The sequence below is a fragment of the Cololabis saira genome, chromosome 4, assembly GCF_033807715.1.
Source record: "Cololabis saira isolate AMF1-May2022 chromosome 4, fColSai1.1, whole genome shotgun sequence".
Lineage (NCBI taxonomy): Eukaryota > Metazoa > Chordata > Actinopteri > Beloniformes > Belonidae > Cololabis > Cololabis saira.
Window position 1 is genome coordinate 8383074 of NC_084590.1, and position 26496 is coordinate 8409569.

The following is a 26496-nucleotide window of genomic DNA, read 5'->3' on the forward strand; positions in this document are numbered from 1 at the left end:
CCTCGTCTGCTCTGCTCGGGTTCGTCCACATCTTCACCCGGGAGGTTGATCCACACATCACTTCCTCCATTTGAAATAAATGGTGCTGGGTTTTTTTAAATCCTCAGTGAAATTATATCATAGCGTGAATATCTCAGGAACATGAGGAAGAAAAAAAATGTGAGAACCTGCTGGATGTGTGGTTGAAATCTTGTAAGTCTGTAGACTCCTATCGTGAATGGAAAGATATTCTAATAGTATATAAAAAAGCCATTCGCAAAGCCAGAACAGCTTATTATTCAACGTTGATAGAGGATAACAAAAGTAACCCACGTTTTCTGTTCAGCACTGTAGCCAGGCTGACAAAGAGTCACAACTCTGTTGAGCCGTGCATTCCTGCAGCTCTCAGTAGTGAGGACTTTATGAGCTTCTTCAACAGTAAAATCACGAGAATTAGAGGAGAAATCAACCAGCCGGTTGTGGGCGTTTCTTCAGCTTTAGCGACTTCCCTAGGCTCTGACTTGACTCTAGACTGTTTTGATCCTATAGACCTCCCTGAGCTGACCTCACTCGTTAATAGAGCTAAGTCAACCACATGTATGTTAGACCCCATCCCGACTCCACTATTCAAAAATGTTCTCTCTTATTGGTGTGACAATACTGGACCAAATCAACTTATCCCTAAACTTAGGATGTGTACCCCAGGTTTTTAAAGTTGCAGTAATTAAACCTTTACTTAAAAAACCTTCTCTTGACCCAGATATTTTAGCTAATTATAGACCAATTTCCAACCTTCCATTTTGTATCTAAAATTCTGAAAAAAGTAGTTTCAAGCCAGTTATGTGACTATTTGTATAGAAATGATCTGTTTGAAGTCTTTCAGGCGGAAGCAGCAACAGCAGACATCCACGTAGGCAGGTGGAAGCAGCAACGGGATGACCGACGTGGGGGGAGGGGGAACACAGGCCAGAACGCAGCTCCCGAGGCTCCGGCCTGCAAACATGCACAAAAGAGAAGAAAAAAAAAAGGGGGGCCGGCACAAGAAACTACAGGTACGATGGACAAAAATGATAGCTATGAGATATTTATAATAAATAAAAATGGTAATGGAGAAGAGAGGCAGGGAAAAGGAGAGGAGAAGAAGGGTGAGAGGCACCGCCCAGTGGATCATGTCGGTGCCCCCCTGCAGCATAAGCCTATAGCAGCATATCTACCGCGAAGCTATATTTGAGACTAACTAATATAGTCTTGTTCTATAGCTGCAACTATGACTACTGACTCTAACACACTAGAGTTTACACTACCTAGAGATTTACCAACACCAGCTAGAGGTTTACTAAACACTAACTATAGGCTTTACTAAACAGAAAGGTTTTAAGTTTAGTTTTAAAGGTGGAGGTGGTGTCAGCCTCCTTAACCCAGATTGGAAGTTGGTTCCAAAGTAATGGTGCCTGATAGCAGAACGCCCGCCCTCCAAATCTACATTTGGATACCCTAGGAACTACGAGTAAGCCTGCACCCTGGGAGTGGAGAGCTCTGCCAGGAACATAAGGCACTATCAGGTCTTGTAAATACTGCGGAGCTAAGCCGTTTTGGGCTTTATATGCAAGTAATACAATTTTAAATTGAATTCTGAATTTTACAGGTAGCCAATGGAGCGACGCTAACACTGGAGAGACGTGGTCTCTCCTGCTGATTCCTCTCAGTACTCGTGCTGCTGCATTCTGGATCAGCTGGAGCCTATTCAGCAAATTACTTGGACATCCTGCTAATAACACATTACAGTAATCTAGTCTAGAAGATACAAACGCATGAACTAGTTTTTCTGCATCACTCTGCGAGAGGATTTTCCAAATTTTTGCAATATTGCGGAGATGGAAAAATGCTATTTTACAAACCTGATTAACATATGGTTTAAACGACAAATCCTGATCGAAAATAACACCAAGGTTTCTCACAGTTGCACTGGAAGCCATCGCAACACCATCTAATCCCTTCCTAAGATGCTCTGGACCAAGAATGATAACCTCTGTTTTATCTGAATTTAGAAGCAAGAAATTTCCGGACATCCAGTCCTTGATGTCCCTAAGACATGCCTGAAGTTTAACTAACGGTTCTGTTTCATCCGGCTTCATAGACAAATAGAGCTGCGTATCATCAGCATAACAATGAAAGTGTATGCCGTGATTCTGGATTATACTTCCCAACGGCTGCATGTATAAACTGAACAAGATTGGCCCTAGCACTGAACCCTGCGGAACACCATAACAGACCCTTGACTGTTCTGAAGAAACCTCATGTACATGAACAAACTGGAACCTGTCAGATAGATATGATTTAAACCAACCTAGAGCTGTCCCTTTAATCCCAACAACATGCTCTAACCTGTGCAGTAAAATGCCATGATCTACAGTGTCAAAAGCAGCACTGAGGTCCAGTAGAACCAGTATGGACACTAATCCCTTATCTGAGGTCCAGTAGAACCAGTATGGAAACTAATCCCTTATCTGAGGCCATAAGGAGGTCATTCGTGACTCGAACCAGTGCTGTCTCTGTGCTATGATGCATTCTGAACCCTGACTGAAAGACTTCAAACAGATCATTTCTATACAAATAGTCACATAACTGGCTTGAAACTGCCTTTTCCAGAATTTTAGACACAAATGGAAGGTTGGAAATTGGTCTATAATTAGCTAAGGTGTCTGGGTCAAGAGAAGGTTTTTTAAGTAAAGGTTTAATTACTGCAACTTTGAAAACCTGTGGTACATATCCTAAGCTTAGGGATAGGTTGATTTGGTCCAGTATTGTCGTACCAATAAGAGAAAAAACATGTTTGAATAGTCGAGTCGGGATGGGGTCTAACATACATGTGGTTGATTTAGCTCTATTAACAAGTGAAGTCAGCTCAGGGAGGTCTATAGGATCAAAACAGTCTAGAGGCAAGTCAGAGCCTAGGGAAGTCGCTAAAGCTGAAGAAACGCCTACAACCGGCTGGTTGATTTCGTTCTCTAATTCTCGTGATTTTACTGTTAAAGAAGCTCATAAAGTCTTCACTACTGAGAGCTGCAGGAATGCAGGGCTCAACAGAGTTGTGACTCTTTGTCAGCCTGGCTACAGTGCTGAACAGAAAACGTGGGTTACTTTTTTTTTTTTAAAGGTTTTTTTGGGCTCTAGTGGCCCTTTATTGGAGATGCAGACTGGAAAGGGGTAGAGAGAGAGAACGGGGAAGACACGCAGCAAAGGTGCACGGGCTGGATTCGAACCCGCGACGACTGCAGCCTCAGTATATGGCCCGCTGCTTAACCCACTGCGCCACCGAGCGGCCAAAACGTGGGTTACTTTTGTTTTCCTCTATCAACGTTGAATAATAAGCTGTTTTTGCTTTGCGAATGGCTTTTTTATATACTATTAGAATATCTTTCCATTCACTTCAGAACAGTCGAGGGTCTGTTATGGTGTTCCGCAGGGTTCAGTGCTAGGCCCAATCTTGTTCAGTTTTTTTACATGCTTTATTTTCCTTGCTAGGTAAATTTATATAAAACCAATTTATGTATAATTAGGTGTGGTGTTATGATTGATGGCTGGTACCACCAGTGAGTAGCTGTCATCACTTCAGCTACTTGTCTTGACCTCTTAGGTTTGCATGAAGACCTAATGAAACATTAACCTAGTTAAAGGCACTGATTAAAGGTTCTGCATTAAACTGGTTTAAGCCATATTTTTCTGATAGATTCCAGTTTGATGTAAATGAAGTCATCCTCAGATACCAGACCTAACCACAGAGTTCTGCAGGGTTCAGTGTTTGGACCGGTTCTTTTCTCCTCATATTTGCATCTGTTCTGTAATATTAGACGGCATGTCATTAATGTCCATTACTGTGCTGATGATACTCAGCTATACCCATCCATGAATCCAGGGAACACAGATGACTCTAAACTTTATCCAGCTTAACTCAGATAAAACGGAAGTGGCTGTATTTGGAATCCTTCAGGGACATAGGATCACATGTCAAACTCAAGGCCCGCAGGCCAAATCCATGTGTGGTCCTCTAGAGCTTAAAAGTAATAATTGTTTAATCAAAGCAGCTGCTTTCTATCATGCAGCGACCTCCAGTCCCGCCAAAACCTTTGAGGTCATTCTTCATCTTGATGTAGCCCAAAACAAACCTGATCTAGATGGTACGGCCTTCGCCTCTAGCGCTACAGTCGGGAACCTGGGAGTCATTTTGGACTAGAATATGTCCTTTGATTCATCTTAAACAGGTTTTCAGGACTGCCTTCTTCCACTTTGGTAATATCGTTTACATCAGGAACATGACAGAAGAACTGATCCGTGTACTTGTTACTTCAAGATTGGACTTTTGTAATTCTTTATTACCGAGTTGTCCTAAAAACTCTCTATAGACCTCTCGATCATCCACAATGCTGCAGCCAGGGAGGAGAACCAGCAGCAGATGTTTCTCCAGTTTTATCTTCTCTTCGTTTACCTATAAAACCCAGAATAGAAGTTAAACTTCTTCTCCTCACATATAAAGATCTTAATGACCAACCTCCACCAGGTCTTCCAGAGCTCATAGTTCCAGGTTCTCCAAGCAGAACTCTTGTCTCTCAGACAGCAGGTTTATTTGTGGTTCCTAGAGGTTCTGACAGTAGAACGGGAGGCAGAACCTTCAGGTTCCTCTCTGGAACCAGGTTGTGTTCAGAAAACCTCTCTACCTTTAAGATGAAGCTTCAAACCTCCCTGTTCGTAGTTAGGGATGGATCAGGTGACCTGAAACATCCCTTAGTGATGCTGCTGTAGACCTGGGGCCGGATTCACAAAACATTCTTAAAGGAGCTTGAGGCAGGATTGAGGCAGGATTTATGAAAAAAATTTGTATACGTTTTAAGTTTTCTAGTAATAATGTCAGATGAAGCGTTCCAAACCCAAAAGAATGAGCCCTCTAGTGTATCTCTCCGTTGCCTTGAACAGGCTGTGTGCTGCAAAATGTGCTGCAATGCTGGGACCGAATTTCCCGCGCTGTCCTGTGGATGTGACGTCACATGACGCTGCATGCACGTTCTCCCCGTTCTCCCGTGCCGGTTTCACTGTTGGCTGCAGTACCCCCGACGGCCGTCGTGGTGAAGGGTGGCGCTAGAGAGTCTCATTTCTTAAAAGGAGCCTCATGCTCCTTTAAGAAGAAAAAAGAGAAGAAGTCATATTCTCCAAAAAAGTTCTTAAGTATTTTCTCAACTTTCTTCTTAAGAAAAAACTTAAGAATAAATGGTATTCTTGAAATAAAAGTTCTCAAATTTGTTCTTGACTTTTTTCTTAACTTTAAGACAACCGTGACCTGTCTTAAAATTTCTTCTGTGAAAAGGTAAGACTTTAATATCACCTTTTTAATAATAAATAATAATAATATAATATAATTCTGGGGTACTTGGCTGCATACTGCTGTGTGAACGGTCTGCTGGAGAGGCGTACTGAATCGTTCATTTAGTATGCAGTACATACTGATGCAGTATGTAGCATGTAGTACTTAGTATGCCATTTACATACAGCCATATTTTAAGAAGTTCTTAAGTAGAAAAAATAAGAAATTCGTAAGAAATGACAGTTAAGAAAATATTGAGGAATTGCACTTCAGAACTTTCTTATGAACAACTTAATTTTAGATCATAAGACATTTCTTAAGATCGTTCTTAAGAACATATTGGTGAATCCGACCCCTGGACTGCTGGGAGACCTCCCATGATGCACCTCTCCTCCCTCCCACTCTACTCTGGTCTGTTTTTCTTATTCTCTCCTCTTTCCTGTCCTCTAAACCTCCAACCGGTCCAGGTGGATGCTGGTCCTCCCTGAGTCTGGTTCTGTCAGTGGGTTCTTCTTTGTTAAAGGACTTCTCCTTTTCACAGCGGGGGATTGGATCCAAGAAAAGTTCTGGTGAAACTTGGTTTCCTCCGTGGAGCAGTAATCATAGTTATTTTATTGACTTTGTAATAATTGGACTCATTTGTAAAGGAGTTGGACTGTCGTTGAAGAGGCTTTGAGATTGTTTGGTGCCGTATAAATAAAGCTGAACTGAATGTGGTTTTTTTCCACCTATTTACAACGAGGGGCCGTGCAGCACAAAGACAAAGAAGCCGCCCGTCAGGAGCGTTTCCACGTTTAAACGTTGGAATCACGCGCTCGTAGACGGGAGCCGTTAGCACAGTCGGACGCTGAAGAGCAGAACATTTTATTACTAACACTGGAATAGTTCCATTTGTGTATTATTATACAGAAACTAACTGCTTTACAAAAACAAAATGATACAATATCACAGCTATGTACAGTGTAGTAAATATACCATCTCAAATTGTACACAAAGTATTTACAATTGTCACACGTACTGCATTAAAAACAGAACTCAGACTAATACTCTACAGACATTAGATTTGCATAACATCAAATAAAACATGCCACATGTGGAGGTTCTTCTTCTGTACAACCCACGACTGTTTATAGATTAGTGCAAGTCCGCCAGCTGCGTCCCGGGGGCGGGAAACGTCCCCTCGCACGGAGTTCATGTTCATTCAGAGATAAGACTCGCCGCCTTCCTGGGCGGAGCTCAGCTCGGACCGTTGACCCAGCAGGAGGGAACCAGGAACCAGGAACCAGGAGGGAACCAGGAACCAGGAACCAGGAGGGAACCAGGAACCAGGAACCAGGAGGGAACCGGGAACCAGGAGGGAACCAGGAACCAGGAGGGAACCGGGAACCAGGAGGGAACCAGGAACCAGGAGGGAACCAGGGCAGGTGTTTCCTGACTGACTGGCAGCTGCGATTACTCCTGTGTTCCACAGACCAATCAGCATGAAGCATCTCAGGTGAGTGGGTGGAGCCACCATGTCCATTGTGACTCAGCTCTGCCAGACCTTTTCTGACTGGGAAACAGTTTTAAATGTGTCCACCTGGAACCGGCAGAACTGTTCCGGACCTGTCCAGAGAGGTTTGGTTCTGTCCAGCTGGCGGTTGGTCTGGTGTTTGGTGACACATCCATCTGCTTTCCCCCACTGAGACTCTTCCAGAATCGTTCCACCGCTGGAAAACCATCCTGCTGTCCATCCAGAACACGGACGGGTGGAGATGCCCTGACTCAAGCCTTCCCCCACCTCCACTCCGGCTCCACCCACCGGCTGGTGGCAAAGACCCGACCGCTGGCTGCTCGTACCAAACACCACAATGGCGTTGTGTTTCCAAAACAGCCCACAGGCATCGCTTCCACATCCAAGACGACCTGACGGAGCCATGACAAGTCCTGCACATCTCTGCATGTCCCCGTTGGTCTTCTCAGTTTAGTTTATTTTCCCCCACTGACCTCTACAAACTCAAGGTCATCCACTGCCCAGCTGATGAAGACGACAACGTGAAGGTTTTTTAGAAAGTGGCATCAGTCTCAGATCTCCCTCTGGTGGTCGGTAGGAAGGTTGCAGCGATGCGTTAGCGGGGTTCTATCGACACGGGTGGGGTTTGAGGGCGGAGCTTTGTTAGTTGTTGCATCATCTCCCTTCGTCCACGGAGTCAAACGTGACGCCGCTGCGACAGAAGTCTCCGGAAAACCGATGGGAACCAATGACGGGAAGTGTTCGTATTTACACCACCGAGTTCTGAGTTTTAACCTTCATGATGGCGGGCGTCAAGATACCAGGTCTGGACAGGACGGTCCGGCAGGACCAGGGTCAGAAAAGTCTGGTAGGACTAGAGTCAGGACGGTGTGGTACGAGGGTAGGACTAGAGTCAGGACGGTCTTGTATAACTAGGGTGAGGACAATCTGGTAGGAGGATCAGGAAAGTTTGTCAGCACTAGGGTTGGAACAGTCTGGTAGGACTAGGGTCAGGACAATCTGGTACGAGGGTAGGACTAGGAAAGTTTGTTAGGACTAGAGTCAGGACGATGTGGTAAGACTATCAAGACGGTCTGGTACGAGGGTAAGACTTGGATCAGGACAGTCTTGTACGAGGATTAGGAAAGTTTGGTAGGACTAGGGTCAGGACAACCTTGTAGGATTACGATCAGGACAGTCTGGTAAGAGGATCAAGGCATTGTGGTAGGTTGGGTCAGGGTAGTACGATAGAAGGATCAGGACAGTCTGGTGGGAGGAAGGAAAGTTTGGTAGGACTAGGGTTGGAACAGTCTGGTACTACGATCAGGACAGTCTTGTAGGACTAGGGTCAGAACAATCTGGTAGGTTGGGTTAGGGCATTGTAGGTTGGGTCAGGGTAGTACGATAGGAGGATTAGGACAGTCTGGTAGGACTTGGGTCAGGACAGTCTTGTACGAGGATCAGGAAAGTTTGGTAGGACTAGGGTTGGAACAGTCTGGTAAGACTACGATCAGGACAGTCTTGTACGAGGATCAGGACGGTCTGGTGGACAAGAACTTGATGAAGGCACACGACTGAGCGAACCAACATGGGGAGCCACTTATGAGACCACGTCTATGAGAAGGATCTGAAGAGGACTGGAAGGGTTGAGCATGTACGTCCTTGGAAGTCCAGAGTGAATATCCTGACTGACAGAATCCTGCAGTTTGCCCCTGCAGATCACATTGTCATCCTCTTCATTGTCGACTCTCTCCCGTCCGCCCCCTGTGCGGGGAGGCGGAGCCTTCAGGGGACAGAAAGCCTCTGCCGCGGATCAGGCTGTCCAAAATCAAACAGGAAAATAAAGAGGTCCCAGCGGCGCGGCTGGGTTCGGTAATGTCCTCCGCCAAGAATCCAGAACCACTTGTTTGCCAAAGCAACGACGATGAAGAACCAGGAGAAACCAGGGAGGAGGCGGGCGGCCCGGCGCGGTCCGACCCGGCCTGGCGGGACTTCACACGATCTTCTTGATGCTGGGCCTCTTGAAGCTGCCGGCGCTGCGCTGCTTCTGCACCTGGCTGGCCGAGCCGTGGCGGGTTCGTCCCCCACTGGAGAGAGCCGAGCTGGGGGACAGCTGCACGTTCTCCTTGTCCACACCTGGAGACACATGAACAGAAAACACCGGCGTAAGATTGACTACGTTTACATGCAGTCAAAATTCGGGTTATTGCTAATATTCCGGTTACTGAAACATTCGGAATATTCCGTTTACATGGTAATTAATCATTTGGGATATCTGGATCAAACCAGCGATGCGCGGAAAAAAATCATGACGCAATTCCAGTCATTTCCACATCTTCTCCCTGCATCCAAATTCAAAACAAATGCTGCTTTGCGCAACTTCTTGTAAATCTCGCTATCCCGGTACTTTCTACCGTCTACAAATGCCAAAATGTTCATATCCTTCATTAAATTTATAAAGTGATTAGTCTCCTCCTCACTCCAAAAGTGTTGCTTGGTCTTGCGTTTCTCCGTGTTTAGAAGACCTTCCTGGACTCAAAAGACCAGGATTCCTTGCGAACAGATGAAGGGAGAAAAATATGTTTTGTGTCCTGAAATGCCCTGAATTCCCAAAACACAGTCTGCACCTGCTGTTTATTAACAAATGTAACTGTAATATGTGGCTTGTTCACACGGGACTGAGTTCCCGTGTGAACAACACACCCCCCCCCCCTCACCAGCTAGGAAAGTTATAAAGACGGGACAGCCGGAAGTTCGAGCAGAGTCAGCTGCGGGTTTTGTGCAGGACGCCCAGCGGGGTTTTTTTGGCCACTCTGTTTGGACTGTTCGGCTCTCCAGTCTTCTGTGTCGAGGTAAGAGTATTATAAGGCCTCGCCCTATGTAACTGTCAGTGATATTGCTCTACCATTTGTGGGGGATAACTTGACACATTTGTCCTAGCAAAAGAGCAATTGTGTGTGTGTCTTCTATGCAATGCTTGCTTTTCTTGTGGTAATAAAGGTATTCATATATCATTATAGCAAAAGCGAGTGTGTGTGTGTGATTAATTTTGTGCCGCCGACCACTCTTGAGCCTTAATTGATTTTCTTCCAAAACAACAGAGCATGCGCAGAAAACAATTTCCTGTTCCGTTTGATGGGGATATTCCGTTACGTTTACATGACCGAATATTCGGGTTTTAAAAGGAGTAACCCAGGGGTCATATTCGGGTTTTTAAAAACCCGAATATGAGCAAATTCGGGTTATTCAAAGGGTTATTGGTGTTTACATGGCCGTGCAAATTCGGGTTATTGCCAATATTCGGGTTTTAAATGTTTTATTGACTGCATGGAAACGCAGTCAGTGTGTGTGCTCGCGTTAACCCCGGAACTGCAAACACAAACCTGCATGAAAACGTTCTTGTGGTGTTTGGGAGACGTGAGTCTGTCTCCCAAAACTCCCAAACACGCTCACATGAGGTGAGTTGTATTCCACCATTCTGGTTTGATTGGTTTCTTCAACGTCCATCTTCCTCTTAACCCGGTTCAGACTGTGTGGACAGCAGAACAAGCACGGGTCCAGACCTGCTCCCTCCTTATAGGTGGAGACAGTGGAGCTGCTGGTTTCTGCAGGTCTGACCAGTCAGCTGGTCTGGAAAAACCTGTTTTCAGACCAGCTGAGAGATATACAGGACTGTCTCAGAAAATTAGAATATTGTGATTTTCTGTAATGCAATTACAAAAACAAAAATGTCATACATTCTGGATTCATTACAAATCAACTGAAATATTGCAAGCCTTTTATTATTTTAATATTGCTGATCATGGCTTACAGTTTAAGAAAACTCAAATATACTATCTCAAAAAATTTGAATATTCTGGGAATCTTAATCTTAAACTGTAAACCATAATCAGCAATATTACAATAATAAAAGGCTTGCAATATTTCAGTTGATTTGTAATGAATCCAGAATGTATGAGATTTGTTTTTTTTAAATTGCATTACAGAAAATAAAGAACTTTATCACAATATTCTAATTTTCTGAGACAGTCCTGTAGTCCCTGTGATGTGTCCTGGGTCTGCGTCAAGACCTCCTCCTGGTTGGACATCTCTGACACACCTCCCCAGGAGACATCCTAACCAGTCTGTGCTGGAGGCCTGGACCTCCTGTCTCTGAGGGAGAGTCCAGAGGAACCTCACCTCCGCTGCTTGTATCCTCCCCCTGGTTCCTTAACCCTGGATTCACACTGAAAGCGCCACGGACGTCATAGGCGTCCGGCTGCCATTAATTTTCTATGAAAACGCACGGCGAGAGGCAGCAGAGGCTTCCAGAGCGTCAATTTGAAGTTGAAAAATCTGAACTTTATGCAAATGAGCAGCGGCGACACCGAGGCAGCGTCCAATCACAGACGTGATCACATGTTTCGGGATTCCCGAAGCGAGAAGCCTCAATGCAGATTGTACTTTCGTGTACACACAAACGTACACTCATTCACATGCACTCATGAGCATAAATGTGCACTAACAAACTTATTTTATCAGGAATTAATATATTTCATCCAGTAAACTGACATTTTTGCTGATTTGACTGCCATTTTTACCTGAACTGATCATGTGAAACACGTGATGGTTGACGAGCTGGATGGTCCGAACTATTTTATTTGCTACATTGATCCAACGCAAAATAATCACAAAACACAGTTTAAACATCATGACCAAATCCGCTCCGACCCGGTGTTGGTTGATGTTGATCCAAGACCAACCTGGTTAAGGAGCATCAAACTCACTCTTATCTACGCAGAAATAACGCTGAAATATAAAGAAGGCTTCCCAAAGTGTGATCCATGGTGAAATAGGAAACTGTAGACTATATGCACTTTGTTCCTCCAGTTCTGCAGCGCAGCTTTAGCCCCGGCCACTGCAGGCGTCGACAGACTATAGTGTGAATCCACCAAGCAGCGCGATGCAGGCGTCAGGTGATTTTCTACGCTTTTCGTGTGAATCCAGCATAAGGCTACAAGTAAGGAAGGTAGAGTGGGAAGCATCACATCTGATGCCGAGTATGAGCTCAGCCCTTACTGACCTGGGGAGTGCTGCGACGTAGCCAGTGAGGTCATGGAGTTGGACAGGTTAAGGTTGGCAGTGATGCTCAGCTGGCTCTGGCTGGTGGGGGGGTAGGGGGAGGTGGGCGTCCTCAGCTGCTCCTCTCCTCGCTCCTCGTCCGCTGCAGGCAGGTAGCTGTCAATCAGAGCCTCCAGGAACTTGACGATGAGTTCAGCGTAGTCGGGTATCTGTGTCTGCTGTGCAGCCAGCAGGGGTGGGGGGGACGAGACACCATACATGTTAGAGCGCTCACATGCAACATGAAAAGGCTTTTATTTCTGTGGACCGAGCAGCCTCGTCACAGGTCACAGGTCAGGATGTTGCCTCTAGGGGTGTAACAATATATCGTGCCGCGAAATTTCACGATACAAAAACGTCACGATACGTGTCGTGGAGGTGACAAACTGTAGCGCGATATTGGGTTATTAATATTAATCTATTGTGTTTACTAGTAACATCCTATTGGTGCAGCGGGATCACGTGACGACCTCGACCCGCCGACCAAAATCTTACTCCGCTCAGAAGAAACTAGTACCGTTTTGCGGTCCCGATCACGGGACTCTAGGGGGGTTTTGAGCTCCGAACTTTTACTTCTAAGATGAGCATGAATCAATCTTTTTTATGATGTAAAGATTGTGTCGTCCCCAAAGGTGGGAGGATGAAATGATAACGGGGTTCATTACGGCCTCAGGCTGGAGCAGGTGAAGCTCTGAGCTCTGGCACAAGATAAATAACAGTCATGTTGCATTTGGAGTTTGGGACTTTTCATAGTTTATTTATTTATTTATTTAATATTAGTTTAAATTTATGGAGAAGAAAAAAGTCAAATCATACATGAGAGAAACTATTCAGTTTGTGGCAAAATATTAGTACTTGTATGAAAGTGAAGATCATAATGCAAACCTGACATTTACTTTTAGTTCAGTTTGTGGAAAATGGTTGGCCTGGCTTTCTCTTTAAAACTTAAACAGTTATAAAGCATTACAAACTGTAACAATAGGGCAAACGCACAGCATTGTTTTGTATTTTGTGTCTCAAATAAAAGACCATTTTTCCAGTCAAATGTTCTTCATTCAAGATTGTTAAAAAAATACTGCTATAATATCGTATCGTTATCGTGACCTCAAATCGTGTACCGTATTGTGAGATTAGTGTATCGTTACACCCCTAGTAGCCTCCCATGTCGGCACCGGCTAGTCCGTGACAGGAGAAGAAGAATAGAAGAAGAATGAACAAGGACGGTTTGTTAAGGCCGGGACACACCGACCCGACAACCGGCCGTCGGGCCAGGTTGGTGTGTCCCGTCTAGTCGTCCGTTGGCGCTCATTTCCGCCAATTCGACATGTAGAATGGGCCACTAGCCGTCGGCCTCTATGACCGATCTCATTGGTGGAGTGGTAGCCCTTGACCAGAGAATCAGAGTTAACAGGAAATGACGGTGGTATACCGTGTTTTTGCGACCATTAGGCCTATATAAACGTCTTTTTTCTTTTTAATGTACCGCGCGCCCAATGACGCAATGCGCCCATTGTATTATTGTAAAGGCTGATTTATGGTTCTGCGTTACACCAACGCAGAGACTACGCCGTAGGGTACGCGGCGACCCACGCCGTACCCTACGACGTAGGGCTGGGTCGATTTAACACAGAACCATAAGGAAAGCAAACCATTGTAAGGCGGACGTAATTGAGGCCACCATGAGAAGGGGGAAAGGGGGGCGCGTGAATTGCCCTGCGGCGGCTCCGTGGCGGGACACCTGGAGCGGACGGGGCGACTCAGCCTCCCTACGAGAAGGAGAAGCGGAAGGCCGGAGGAACAGCCGCCACGTCGAGGACGGACGAGGACCGACGCGTCGGCTGCCGCTCGGTCGGCAGGCTCCGTGGTTTACTGTTGAAGGATTGTAGATGCGTGGGCTGACGTGTCTAGCTGGGTTGGACTGTTGTTCGGGCTTTTGCAAAAGCCGTAGACGGCGCCTTTTCGGTCGGTGCACCGTATGTGTGTTTTAAATCCATAAATGACACACAAAACTGAGGGTGCGCCTTTCCACACGGCGCGCCGAATGGTCGCGAAAATACGGTACTAGCTAAACAGCGATGGTACAAACACTAAATTAAACTACCGTAAACTAAACTGATAAAACTGTATCATTGCGTCGGTTTGAATTTGGCTTGTATTTGATTGTATTATATTTTCATTATTAGCAATCTTATTTTTGATTAGTTCAGAACTCGAGATTAGAGCGATACGTGATTTCCATTTTTTCCTTTTTGTTTTTTTTTTGCGACATCACAGATTAGCCCTGTTGGGCCACAGTCCTCTGTGAACATGGGGAGCCTGAACTTCAACTTTAAGGTCCAGCTCTGAGGCCTCACTCTGAGAGCAGCCTTGTATTCTTACAGCTGACCACATGGTTTGAGACAAATGAACCTCCATAATGACTCAAAGCACCAGCAGGCTTTGCATTTACGGCCCTTCGGTGATGAGGAATAGCCCCCTCACTGGGAATAGACCTCAAATCACAGGAGGGGCCGCCTGCTGATTTATGGCAGCCTGGACTCAGTAAAAAAGAGCAGGCTCCCTCCTTTCTCTTTCTCTTTCCCTCCTCTCTTGTTCCCAAGCTCTCTTCTCCCTCAGCCCTGTCCACAGTCCCATGGAGTTCTCAGTGAGATATGAAGAAGGCCACAGCTCCTATTTTAGCACTAAGAGCTACTAGCTATGGGCCACTTCCTCCATTATCGTGACTGAAGAAGTGTCCAACTGCAGCTGGAGGAGGCGAGCAGTTCTTACCTTTGAGAAGGGTCCAGCAAACCTCCAGAGTCCGTTGAAGCCGAAGCCTGAAACAAGCCAGAAGGCAGCAGGTGAACGGAGGGCTCAGAAGCACGTGACTGACCTGCAGGACTTTAAGGTTGTGTGTGGGGGAGTTACTCTGCAGGTAGGAGGGCTGGTACTGCGGGGGAGACTCCTCGTGGTACACCACGCTCTGGACGATGCCGTGGACCGGGTTCAGCAGGTTGGTGTCCTGGCACATGGACAGCACAGTGTTGATCTTGGAGTCCAGCAGGTTGTAGCTGAGGAGGAGACGTGCACACAGTCACGCACTGCTGTACGGGGGCACGAACAGGCGGAGCTCGGCTCAAACTGAACCCACACCTGTGAAAGGTCTCACCTGTCACCACCAAGCAGAGCCACGCCGTCAAGACAACGACTGGTTCTAACTAAGAGCTACGTGTGGCTGGTCTGAGAAGACCCTTGACCACGAGGTCTGGATCAGACCTGCACGTCCTCTACTGCGTTTACATGGGACGTTTAATTCCTCTTTACTTCAGAATTAAAATTAAATCTGATTTAAAATGAGTAAAAATCACCATGTAAACACCTACCGGTAATTCTGAATGAAAATGGCCATTCTGAATTAGACTTAATTCCGAAGTAAGTGGCTGGTTTATTCCGATTTTAAATACAAATAGAATAATTCCAGATCATGTAAACACTCATTCTGCTTTAAATTAATTCAGGTCTTTCTGCGCTGCTCGTTCCCTCGCCCGTCCGTCTCCATGACGCTTACAGGACTGTCTCAGAAAATTAGAATATTGTGATAAAGTTCTTTATTTTCTGTAATGCAATTAAAAAAACAAAAATGTCATACATTCTGGATTAATACAAATCAACTGAAATATTGCAAGCCTTTTATTATTTTAATATTGCTTATTATGGTTTACAGTTTAAAATTAAGATTCCCAGAATATTCTAATTTTTTGAGATAGGATATTTGAGTTTTCTTAAAGGTATTGTGACATGAAAAACACATTTTTCTTGATTTTTTGTGTTTTGTTGGGTGTCTTGACATCAATTACACCCAAAAAACAACAAACTTTTAACATTCAGGGCCCGATTTACTAAAGGTTTGCGTGCGTAAAAACGTGTGCAAACTTGACAGCACCCGCAAACCAAAGTGCCAGCTGATCTACTAACAGCGTGCAAAGAGGATTGCGTCTCTCAAATGCGCAAAATTGCACACGCAATTCAGTTAGTACTTTTGCCCTGATGAATAATCAATATGGGGCGTACCCGGCAGAAATCCTAAATACTGGGAGGGGAAAATGCAAATAGGTTAATTTACCACACGCAATGAGATTTACCAAGCCTGAAAGTAATTGCGCGTATTGTGATTGCGTCTGTATTTAATACGTTCGAAAGGAAGGTGCTAATCTGCTGCTGCTGTTATTGTGGCAAGGAGGCGACATCTAAAATCAAAGAATACGCAGAGAGAGAGTCTTTATTCTGCTGCATGCTATTTTAAAAATGGTTGCACAAGTTTTATTAAAGGCCACTTTTTCTTTAGTTCTTTGTCTTATATCTTGCGATCTTCTTTTAATGTGCCCCCCTCCACTCGCCCACAAGCAGGCCAAGCCTTTGTGCCAAACTGCCAAATTAAATTACATTTAATTAAAACCCGTGCTTATTAATCACAAAACACAGGTTAAACATCATGACCAAATCCGCTCCGACCCGGTGTGTCAGGATCAGCGCAGACAGACTGCAGCTTCACCTGAATTATGGTTCTGCGTTAAATCGACGGCGTAGCCAACGGCGTAGGGTCGCGATGCGGTGTGCGTCGCCGCATACCCTACGTCGGCGGTTCTGCGTTAGTGTAACACGGAACCATAAATCAGCCTTTAGTGTGCGCTCTGTGCTGTTCTGAACACGTCTCTTCTCTTCTTTCGGCCATATGATGGTCCCGTCTGTCACACATTTACTGTCAGTATTTGCTATATAATATATAATATTTGCAATATACTGTGGACATCTGAATAAAAACTTAACTCATAAATAGATGAATCAAAGCGCTCTCCAGCTCTGTGTCCGATTGTCTTTTTCTCCTCAGATCATGCCGAGCACCGCGGGGTCACATAAACCCGACCAATTCAATATTAAAATCAAATTCAGTCCTGTGGCCCGTTTTTCTATTTCGTATTTTTGATCTGTGCCTAAAATTGAAATATGAAAAACCAGCCGTTTTTCTGTTTTTTGTGTTACCAACTGCATTTATTCTATCGCAGGTTTTCTCCCATATTGCGTTTCTTTTGGTAATGTTTAGATTTCTTTGCTGTAGTTCATGAATGTGTTTATTTGCCTCTTCCACTAATATCTCTAACTCCAACTCGTCAAATTTCATTTTGCGCTTGCGACTATCCTGCTTCCATCCAGACTCCATGGCGCAGAGTTTGCCCTCGCAAACCGTAAGACGCGCAACACCTCATTTAAATACTGCTGTTTGCACCTGTTATCAATTGCGCACGCAATCTTAGTTGATCACCCGCAAAACACACAACAACAGCACGCGCAAACTTTTTCAGTGCACACGCAATTTAGTACTCTTTATTTAGGATCTTAGTAAATCGGGCCCTCAGTGTATTGTGTGCTTTCTGGGATTTTCCGCATAACTATGCAAAAACGGCTCATCTGGTTTGCTGGCGGATCGTTACGTATAGATCCGCTAAATCACCGCCCCCTCCACCCAGCTCCCTGTCTCCTCTCCTCTCCAGCGCACCATAAAGGCTGATTTATGGTTCCGCGTTACATAGGCGCCGAATTATGTTTTTGCTGGTGGGTGCTGAATGTCATGTAGTGTAGTGTAGCAATTCAGCAACGTAGATTTAACAGCGGTAACGGACATGAACGCCGCACGCACACACACACACACACACAGACACACACAAATAATAATCAAATTATAAACAAATTCGGGTGTTCATCTGAGGAAAAAGGAGGCTATTTTTCTATAGTTCATAACCAAGATCATTCTTTCTTCCATCTTGATCGTTTCTAATCCACAACAGTAGAATTTAATTTTTTTTAATTTCACCGTGCGCCCTGTGACGGCATCTGGGCGGTGTCCAATAGGAGAGAAGGTGGAGGGAGAAAAAAAAGTTGCAGCTTGTAGATCAGAGACGATCAACATGGAAGAAAGAATGATCTTGGCTGAGTCTGTGAGGAGCTGTGGGATGAGACTGCAGGACTATCGGGACATCAATAAAAAGGGACAAAAGTGGAGAGAAATCTCCCAGAATTTGGACACACCTGGTGTGTTTAAAAGTGGTAGAAATGTGATATACTTTTGCTATTTTAACAATAAAATGTTAATTTAAAATAAAATATAGCATTTCCATGCCTCATCTGGGGATCAATTGAATCATTGATCAATATATGGTTATGAAAAGACCACGTGTCAATACTTTTGCAAACCGAAGCACTACAGGTCCGCTAAAATGACTGACATGAGCTAAAAAAAAAACAACATAGTTCAGAAAGGTTTTTTAATAAAATATGATTCAGCCTGACCTGGCCATCATGGAGCTCCCGAACGAGCCTGTATTCCCCCAAATCCTGTCTTCATGAGGATTTCATGGACCCATCCCCTCCTTGCTGCTGCTGCTCGTCTCCTCCTCCTCAGAAGAAGAACTAAAGCCAGGGCTTTTCTTTGAATCAGGGACACGTGCATTTTGCAAACCGAGCTGTAGCTACTGTACGTCCAAATGAGTGGGAAAACGGCGCCAGACCGGAAAAACTTTTTTTCAGTCGCCAAGCAACTTGCAACAAATGTGTACACAGGTGTATGCGCGCAGGCTCTGCGTCACTCAGACCCTGCGCTCTTGCGCAGCGGCAGCACATACACTTGAATGGGAAAGCCGGCGGCGGCTGTGCGCCCTTTATTTGAAAACCGCTTTAGCCAATCAGTGATTGTTGACATGGGGGCTCCCCTACTCGGCTCTCCCCGTGGGTGCTCGGCCATCTCCGTGGGTGCTCGGGCCCCGAAGCACCCACGGTTCCGGCGCCTATGCCGCGTTACACCGACGCAGAGCCTACGGCGTAGGGTTACGCGGCGACGCGCACCGTACGCTGAACCCTACGGCGTAGGCTCTGCGTCGATTTAACGCGGAACCATAAATCAGGCTTAACACGGAGCTGTTTAGAGCCTCTTCTGTTCTCATCACCGGAGGAAAACTGCTAAGAAGACCCGCGGCCACTGACTGGACTTAAGATAAGGGGACACTTTATTTACATGCCTTTATTTTTATGATTGTTTGCTGTGGTTCTCCCTGCTGCTTTTCCGTGCATGCTTCGCCTGTCGCTCCCGGCTTAACTCTCCGACGCCGCTGTGAGCGTATTGCTCGCGGGGAGCTGCGGTCCCGGTCCTCTGGTCCCGGTTGGACTTCATCCCCGGGCTGTAGTCGCCCTGTCTGGGCTGTGTGTGTGGGTGTTTGTGGTTTGGTGTGCGCGTGTGTGTGGAGACGGCAGAAGTGTGTAGCGGTTGGTTGGAGGAGGTTGGGAGGAGGAGCGGAGCAATGATTGACAGGAAAGGGGAAAAAGGACCCGTTTTTCACGGCGCAAAAAAACACTGTCATAAAAAGGACAGAATGGAGTACTAGAGTGATGTTTTTCTTGTTACACTCTTTTAGACACATTTAAGGGATGTTGGCCAAGACTTTTAATAGTGTTAAAAGCATGTTAAAAATGATGTCACAATAACTTTAAGCCGTAAGCCATGATCAGCAATATTAAAATAATAAAAGGCTTGCAATATTTCAGTTGATTTGTAATGAATCCAGAATGTATGACATTTTTGCATTACAGAAAATAAAGGACTTTATCACAATAATATAATTTTCTGAGACAGTCCTGTATATTCCACTGGGCTGGTTTTCCAAACAAAGTTTCAAGATGGCAGCACGCAGTAAACGGTGGTCAAGAGCAGAGACCATTTATTTAATAAATAGCTTGGAGGACCTGGAAATAATTAAAAGAACAGATGGAAACAGGAAACATCAAAATTGCGAGCTTTTCTTCTTTTCTTGTTTTCCCAACCCCCAGACCTTAAGAGGAATTGGATGAAGCCGATCAAACGTGTTTTCCATGTAAACCTCAATTCGGAATTACTATTTCCATGTAAACCCGAAGGAAAATAGTTCTTCTAATTCTGAATTATTTAATTCTGAATAATTAATTCCGAATTAAAAATCATCATTTAGCCGTGCCCAGTGTTGGATAAACAACTCTAAAAGCCGGTGTTTGATACTCACACAACTGGAAAGACCCTGGGGAAGACGACGCTGGCCTCAGCCAGGTACTCGTACAGGATCCGCTGGTCAAACTCGTCCGTGCTGTATTTGACCTGCGTGGCCTGGACAGCAGAACGACAACGGGCTCAGAACAACCACCACATCACATGACCGGCCCTTTGACATGAACACTGAGGTGTGGGTGGCCTCACCAGCACAGTGAGCAGCAGAGCCTGGATCTTTGGGTCGGTCAGAACCTCCTCGTCCAGCAGAACGTTGGACTCGGAGACGGATACCTTACGAAGGTGGGAATTTCCAATTCTTTGCGTCTCTGTGGAAACAAAGAAGGATTCCATGGAACATCTGCTCTGAAGCTCATGAGACTTAGTCACTGACTACGTTTACATGCAGTCAAAATTCGAGTTAAGGTCAATATTCTGGTTACTGAAACATTGGGAATAATCTGAGAATGGAGAACGTCATGACGCAGTTCCCGTCATTTCCACTTCTTCCTGTATCCAAATCCAAAAAAACAGCCCAGTAGAAGTCTTTTTGTTTCTTGGTCCTGTAGTTCTCCTTTTCCAGCGTCTTCCAGCGTTGCTTGATCTGGTCTGGCGTTCCTACAAATGCTGCTTCGCGCAACATTTCGCTCACCTTCTTTTAAATCTTCTATCCCGGTACTTTCTACCGTCTACAAATGCAGAAATGTTCATATCCTTCATTACATTTATGAAGTGATTAGTCTCCTCCTGGTCTTGGTTTCTCCGTGTTTATAAGAATTTCCTGGACTCAAAAGACCAGGATTCCTTGTGAAAAGAACATGCAGAAAACAAATTCATGTTCCTTTTGATGGGGATATTCCCTTAGGCGTTTACATGACCCAATATTCAGGTTAGAAAAGGAGTAACCCAGGGGTCATTTTCGGGTTTTTAAAAACCGGAATATGAGCAAATTCCGGTTACTCAAAAAGGGGTTAGTGGTGTTTACATGGCCGTGCAAAACCGGGTTATGCTAATATTCCGGTTAGAAACTGACTGACTGCATGCAAACGTAGTCACTGAAACCTGGTCCGATTCCTCACCTATCTCGTAGTCGTTCTCTGCCACGCGTCGCATCTTGGGAGGGGTTGTCATACCGGACTCCATTTCTGGTCTCTTTGGTGCTTTAGAGTCTGATATGAGGTGGTCGAAACTCTTCCTGGTACCTGGATGAAACAGACAGCACATGAGGACCAGCCGGACCCTGGGAGGTCAGGTACTGGTGTTCCTCACCGTGGACGGACAGACTTACCCAGGAGCTTCTTGGTGTTGGCCTGGGAGGGCTGGCCCATGTCCAGGCTCATGGACTTGCGTGTTCTTGGACTGATCTGGCCCATGGGAGGGTAGTGATGGGCTGAAAGGTAGCGGTCCGAGACCTGAGGGGATGTCCACGGCTGGGGTTCTTGTAGTGTTCTGGAGAGATGAGTGGAGGAGGTTAAACCAACTGACAACCATCATACAGGATCAAGTTATCCAAGTTATCCTGACTACCAAAATCATGCAACTCCCCCTGCAAACACTCTCTGCAGAGCTCTTCTGACATTATCTGAGTAAAAGAATAATTCCGTTCACTCGACATTCTCCTACGGAGGGTGGGTGCCACTCATCCCCCCCAAATCCTTCTGGACACTCCTGTCTTGGTGGCTCATTCTCAGCTCCTTCAGCATCATCATGGACGTCCCTGAACATCCTCTTCATAACACAGTGATTCAGCAACAGTGTGTTCAGTCAGAGGAGCTTCTTCAGACCTCTACAGTAGGGGTGGGTAAAAATATTGAAAAATCGATGCATTGGAACAATCCCCGCCCTAATTCAATATCGATTAAGCAAAGCCTCTTAATGGATTCACCTCCTGGCCAGTGGGGGCGCTGTGCGCAACATTTTCTTTTTATTCGCGTTTTGTGGACGGTGGCTGCACGTGACCAAACAACGACGATGGCAAGCGGGAGATCTTTCAGATCAGACCTTTGGACTCATTTTGAATTCCCATTTAAAGAAGGAACACGAGAAACGGACAAAAGTAGGGTGGTGCGTAAAGCCCCTTTCACATAGAGGACTTTAGAATATTGTGATTATCTGTAATGCAATTACAAAAACTAAAATGTCATACATTCTGGATTCATTACAAATCAACTGAAATATTGCAAGCCTTTTATTATTTTAATATTGCTGTTCATGACTTACAGTTTAAGAAAACTCAAATATCCTATCTAAAAAAATTTGAATATTCTAGGAATCTTAATCTTAAACTGTAAGCCATAATCAGCAATATTAAAATAATAAAAGGCTTGCAATATTTCGGTTGATTTGTAATGAATCCAGAATGTATGACATTTTTGTTTTTTTAATTGCATTACAGAAAATAAAGAACTTTATCACAATATTCAAATTTTCTGAGACAGTCCTGTAGAGGGGAAAACGCAGACCCCATTCATTGTGTATGTGCGGACTCTGTTTTTCTGAATTAACGAGATAATTATCTCAGAATTCTGAGAAAAGTTTTAATTAAAAAAAAATCTGCTCCGTTTTTCTGAATTAACGAGTTAAATATCTCAGAATTCTGAGAAATGTTTTAATGAAAACATAAATCCGCTCTGTTTTTCTGAATTAACAAGATACCTCACAACTTGCAAGAAGCTGTCATTCACTTGAGAGCTCGATTTCCTGGAAGCAAACATGTTCCGCCTGTCCAGTTTAATCCAGTTTTATTTTGCTTTTGGTTTGAAACATTGGGAGATACTTTTGTCTTTAAGTTATATAGATGGTATTGTTATTGGTTTGTCGACTTTGCGCAGAAACCTCAGGACTTCGCAGTTGTTCAGACGGAAAGCCCATTCTGATCTGCTGGACATTGCAACTTTTCTCCAGGATAATTATCTCGTTAATTCAGAAAAACAGAGCAGATTTTTTTTTTTTCATTAAAACTTTTCTTGGAATTCTGAGATAATTATCTCGTTAATTCAGAAAAACAGAGCAGATTTTTTTTTCTCAAGTGAATGCAATATGATTCTGTACAAATGCAATGAGCCATTATGGTGCTGCTAAGTTTAATTGCTCAGTTCATTTCTATTTAAAGTAACATGCCACGTGTTATAGGCATGAAAATAAAAATAATTAAAAATTGCCAACAGCTATTTGTGTATTTCTACGTCATACTGAATCGAAATCGAATCGAAACCTAAAGAATCGAAATCGAATCGAATCGTGAGGTTCTTAAAAATACCCAGCCCTACTCTACAGGAGATTCTTTAGACCACAGCTAGAACCGTGTAAAATGACTCTGAGAGAACTTGGAAAATAAAAGTTACTCAAAACAAAATTTCCTTCAGGGTTAATAAAGTATTGAATTGTGTCTGTGCTTTTTGTCAACTGCAGTAGTAAATGTACCATGGAAGCAGAGACTGACATCTGCATCATGTCCAACGTAGGACCCGTTTACCACGTTAGGATTTCTAGATGAGAGGTCCACAATCAGCTCACCTGCAGGAAGGATCGTTCATGAGACTGGAGTAGGTGTCCATGGGCACTGGGTCCACGGAGAGGTCTGAAATCAGCAGCGACTTCCTGTGTTTGAGGCTGCAGCGACTCCGAACTTCCTCCGACACCGTCAGCAGAGCTGCAAAGAGAACAGGAGAGGATGACAAACCAGAACCAGAACTGTTCCACGGACTCAAATCAGGGCACCAGCCTCTGCACCTTCTCTTACTCCTAATCAGAGATCTCCTCATAAGCCTTTCAGGCCGACGGTGGAAGCTGCTGAGATCGTCTATCTGACACAACCAGACCTAAGGTGGTCAGGGTTCTGCACCCACAACCGCCTATAGTTCATGGTGATAAAAATATAATATTTTCACGGCCCAATCTAAAGGTGTAGCTGATAAAAAAATTAAATTACAAGATTGGCACTAAAAACTGTGGTATTTTCGCTATAGCAATAATAATAATAATAATAATAATAATGAATAATAAATAATAAAACATATTTTTCGAAAAAATAAAATGAAATAATGGAAATTTTGAATTACCTTTTAATATGAGTATTTCTATAAATGTGTTTTTATGTTTGTTTTTCTCATTAACGTTATTTAAAGCCAGGCTTTTATTTTATTTGTTAAATATTAAGGAGACCGATATTTAGTGCTTTTATTTTGAAGGCGTATCGCAGAGACCTTATAAACATCCGGCGCTTCGGACTTTAACGGTAAAAGTTTAACGGCAGTAGAAAGTGTGTCTGAGAGACTAAACTACTGTTGGGAATGCTAAAGTGGAGCCTAACTGACACAAAAAGCACCTGCTGATAATGATTTGTGCCAATTTTATGCCGTATTTATGTCCAGCTTGAGTTTGGTCACTCATGTATTGTGTTAACCGTAGCTTTATTGCCGACCGAGCGAGCAGCTGTGTCCGTCTGTATTTAAGTTAAATGAAACTTATATGAATGTAGAAAGACTAACTTTATTTTATTTTATTCCTTTATAGCTCTTACGGTGTGTTTGCAGTGTATTTACATCCAAGGAATAAAAACATCGTGAACCATCAGTTTGAGAGTCATCCATCATCAGGGGATGCTACAGAAAAAGTTTTTTCCTTCTCTGTGCGGCCCGGTACCAGATGACCGGGGTATGGGGACCACTGCTTTTAAGTACTTTCAATTCTGAAACAAAGCGGCCATGTCTTGACAGCTCCATGTGGACAACCAGCTGGCTGTTGGGGGGTCCTGCAGATCTATGAGACTTGACGAGGACAGCGGGACATGAGAGACCTACCTGCCAGGTACGCCACGCTCTGGGTGTTGACCTCAAACTTGTCACACTTCAGGTGTTTGCTGATCAGAGCGAGCAGCGTGTGCAGGATCCTCACCGTCCTGGCCACCGTGGTGGGGGACGGGTGTCTGTACCCTGCAGACATCACAGAGAGAAAAAGACACCGCCGTCATCGTCATGACGCCCAGCTGGAGGAAGCTCCACCCTGACAGAGCTTTGAGTCAGCAAACTGGTACATAGATGTGTCTGACGTGAGGACACGTCCGGGACACGTCCGGGTGCCGTCTGACAGAGGTGAAGACGAAGTGCTTTACCTTTGAGGAGGTGGCCCACCAGAGCAAAGTTGAAGTTGGCGCTGAAGGTGAGGCCCACGAAGTGATCCATCTGCTTGCAGTGCCACTCCAAAGGACGCCTGATTTCCATGAACACCTCTTCTGGACTCTGGGGGACAAACAGCAGCAGCACATGTTTCACAAAGCCACGTTCACAGAGGGAAACCCGTCACTGAAGGGAACCCGTCAGAGGGAAACCCGTCACTGAAGGGAAACCGTCAGAGGGAAACCCGTCACAGAGGGAAACCCGTCACAGAGGGAAACCCTTCAGAGGGAAACCGTCACTGAAGGGAACCCGTCAGAGGGAAACCCGTCACTGAAAGGAAACCCGTCACAGTTGGAAACCCGTCACTGATGGAAACCCGTCAGAGGGAAACCCGTCACAGTTGGAAACCTGTCAGAGGGAAACCCGTCACTGAAGGGAAACCCGTCACAGAGGGGAACCCGTCACAGAGGGAAACCCGTCACAGAGGGAAACCCTTCAGAGGGAAACCGTCACTGAAGGGAAACCCGTCACTGAAGGGAACCCGTCACAGTTGGAAACCCGTCACTGATGGAAACCCGTCAGAGGGAAACCCGTCACAGTTGGAAACCTGTCAGAGGGAAACCCGTCACTGAAGGGAAACCCGTCACTCATGGAAACCCGTCACTGATGGGAAACCCGTCACAGAGGGGAACCCGTCACTGATGGGAACCCGTCACTGATGGGAACCCGTCACTGATGGGAACCCGTCAGAGGGAAACCCGTCACAGTTGGAAACCTGTCAGAGGGAAACCCGTCACTGAAGGGAAACCCGTCACTGATGGAAACCCGTCACTGATGGGAAACCCGTCACTGATGGGAAACCCGTCACAGAGGGGAACCCGTCACAGAGGGGAACCCGTCACTGATGGGAACCCGTCACTGATGGGAACCCGTCACTGATGGGAACCCGTCACAGAGGGAAACCCGTCACAGAGGGAAACCCGTCACTGATGGAAACCCGTCACAGAGGGAAACCCGTCACAGAGGGAAACCCGTCACTGAGGGAAACCCGTCACTGAGGGAAACCCGTCACTGAGGGAAACCCGTCACTGAGGGAAACCCGTCACTGAGGGAAACCCGTCACTGATGGAAACCCGTCACTGAAGGGAACCCGTCACAGTTGGAAACCCGTCACTGATGGAAACCCGTCAGAGGGAAACCCGTCACAGTTGGAAACCTGTCAGAGGGAAACCCGTCACTGAAGGGAAACCCGTCACTGATGGAAACCCGTCACTGATGGGAAACCCGTCACTGATGGGAAACCCGTCACAGAGGGGAACCCGTCACTGATGGGAACCCGTCACTGATGGGAACCCGTCACTGATGGGAACCCGTCAGAGGGAAACCCGTCACAGTTGGAAACCTGTCA

General features: G+C 45.2%; 2 protein-coding genes across 3 annotated transcripts in view; one reads left to right on the top strand and one right to left on the bottom strand.

Moving 5' to 3' along the window:
• The window catches only part of pxylp1 (2-phosphoxylose phosphatase 1), a 417866-nt gene that overhangs the window by 157312 nt on the left and 234058 nt on the right, over positions 1-26496 (top strand). The gene's annotated exons all lie outside the window — the stretch shown is intronic.
• The window catches only part of LOC133441451 (neurofibromin), a 142684-nt gene continuing 122110 nt past the window's right edge, over positions 5923-26496 (bottom strand). For both annotated transcript variants that reach the window (XM_061718755.1, XM_061718754.1), the window contains exons 47-57: positions 25085-25211; positions 24774-24905; positions 23488-23623; positions 21260-21420; positions 21051-21173; positions 20182-20300; positions 19991-20091; positions 14835-14977; positions 14697-14743; positions 11890-12106; positions 5923-8963 (exon numbers count right to left, since the gene is read on the bottom strand). In XM_061718755.1, coding sequence (XP_061574739.1) covers positions 8821-8963; positions 11890-12106; positions 14697-14743; positions 14835-14977; positions 19991-20091; positions 20182-20300; positions 21051-21173; positions 21260-21420; positions 23488-23623; positions 24774-24905; positions 25085-25211 — 1449 coding nt within the window. In that variant the 3' untranslated portion in view covers positions 5923-8820. The remainder of the gene's footprint in view (positions 8964-11889; positions 12107-14696; positions 14744-14834; positions 14978-19990; positions 20092-20181; positions 20301-21050; positions 21174-21259; positions 21421-23487; positions 23624-24773; positions 24906-25084; positions 25212-26496) is intronic.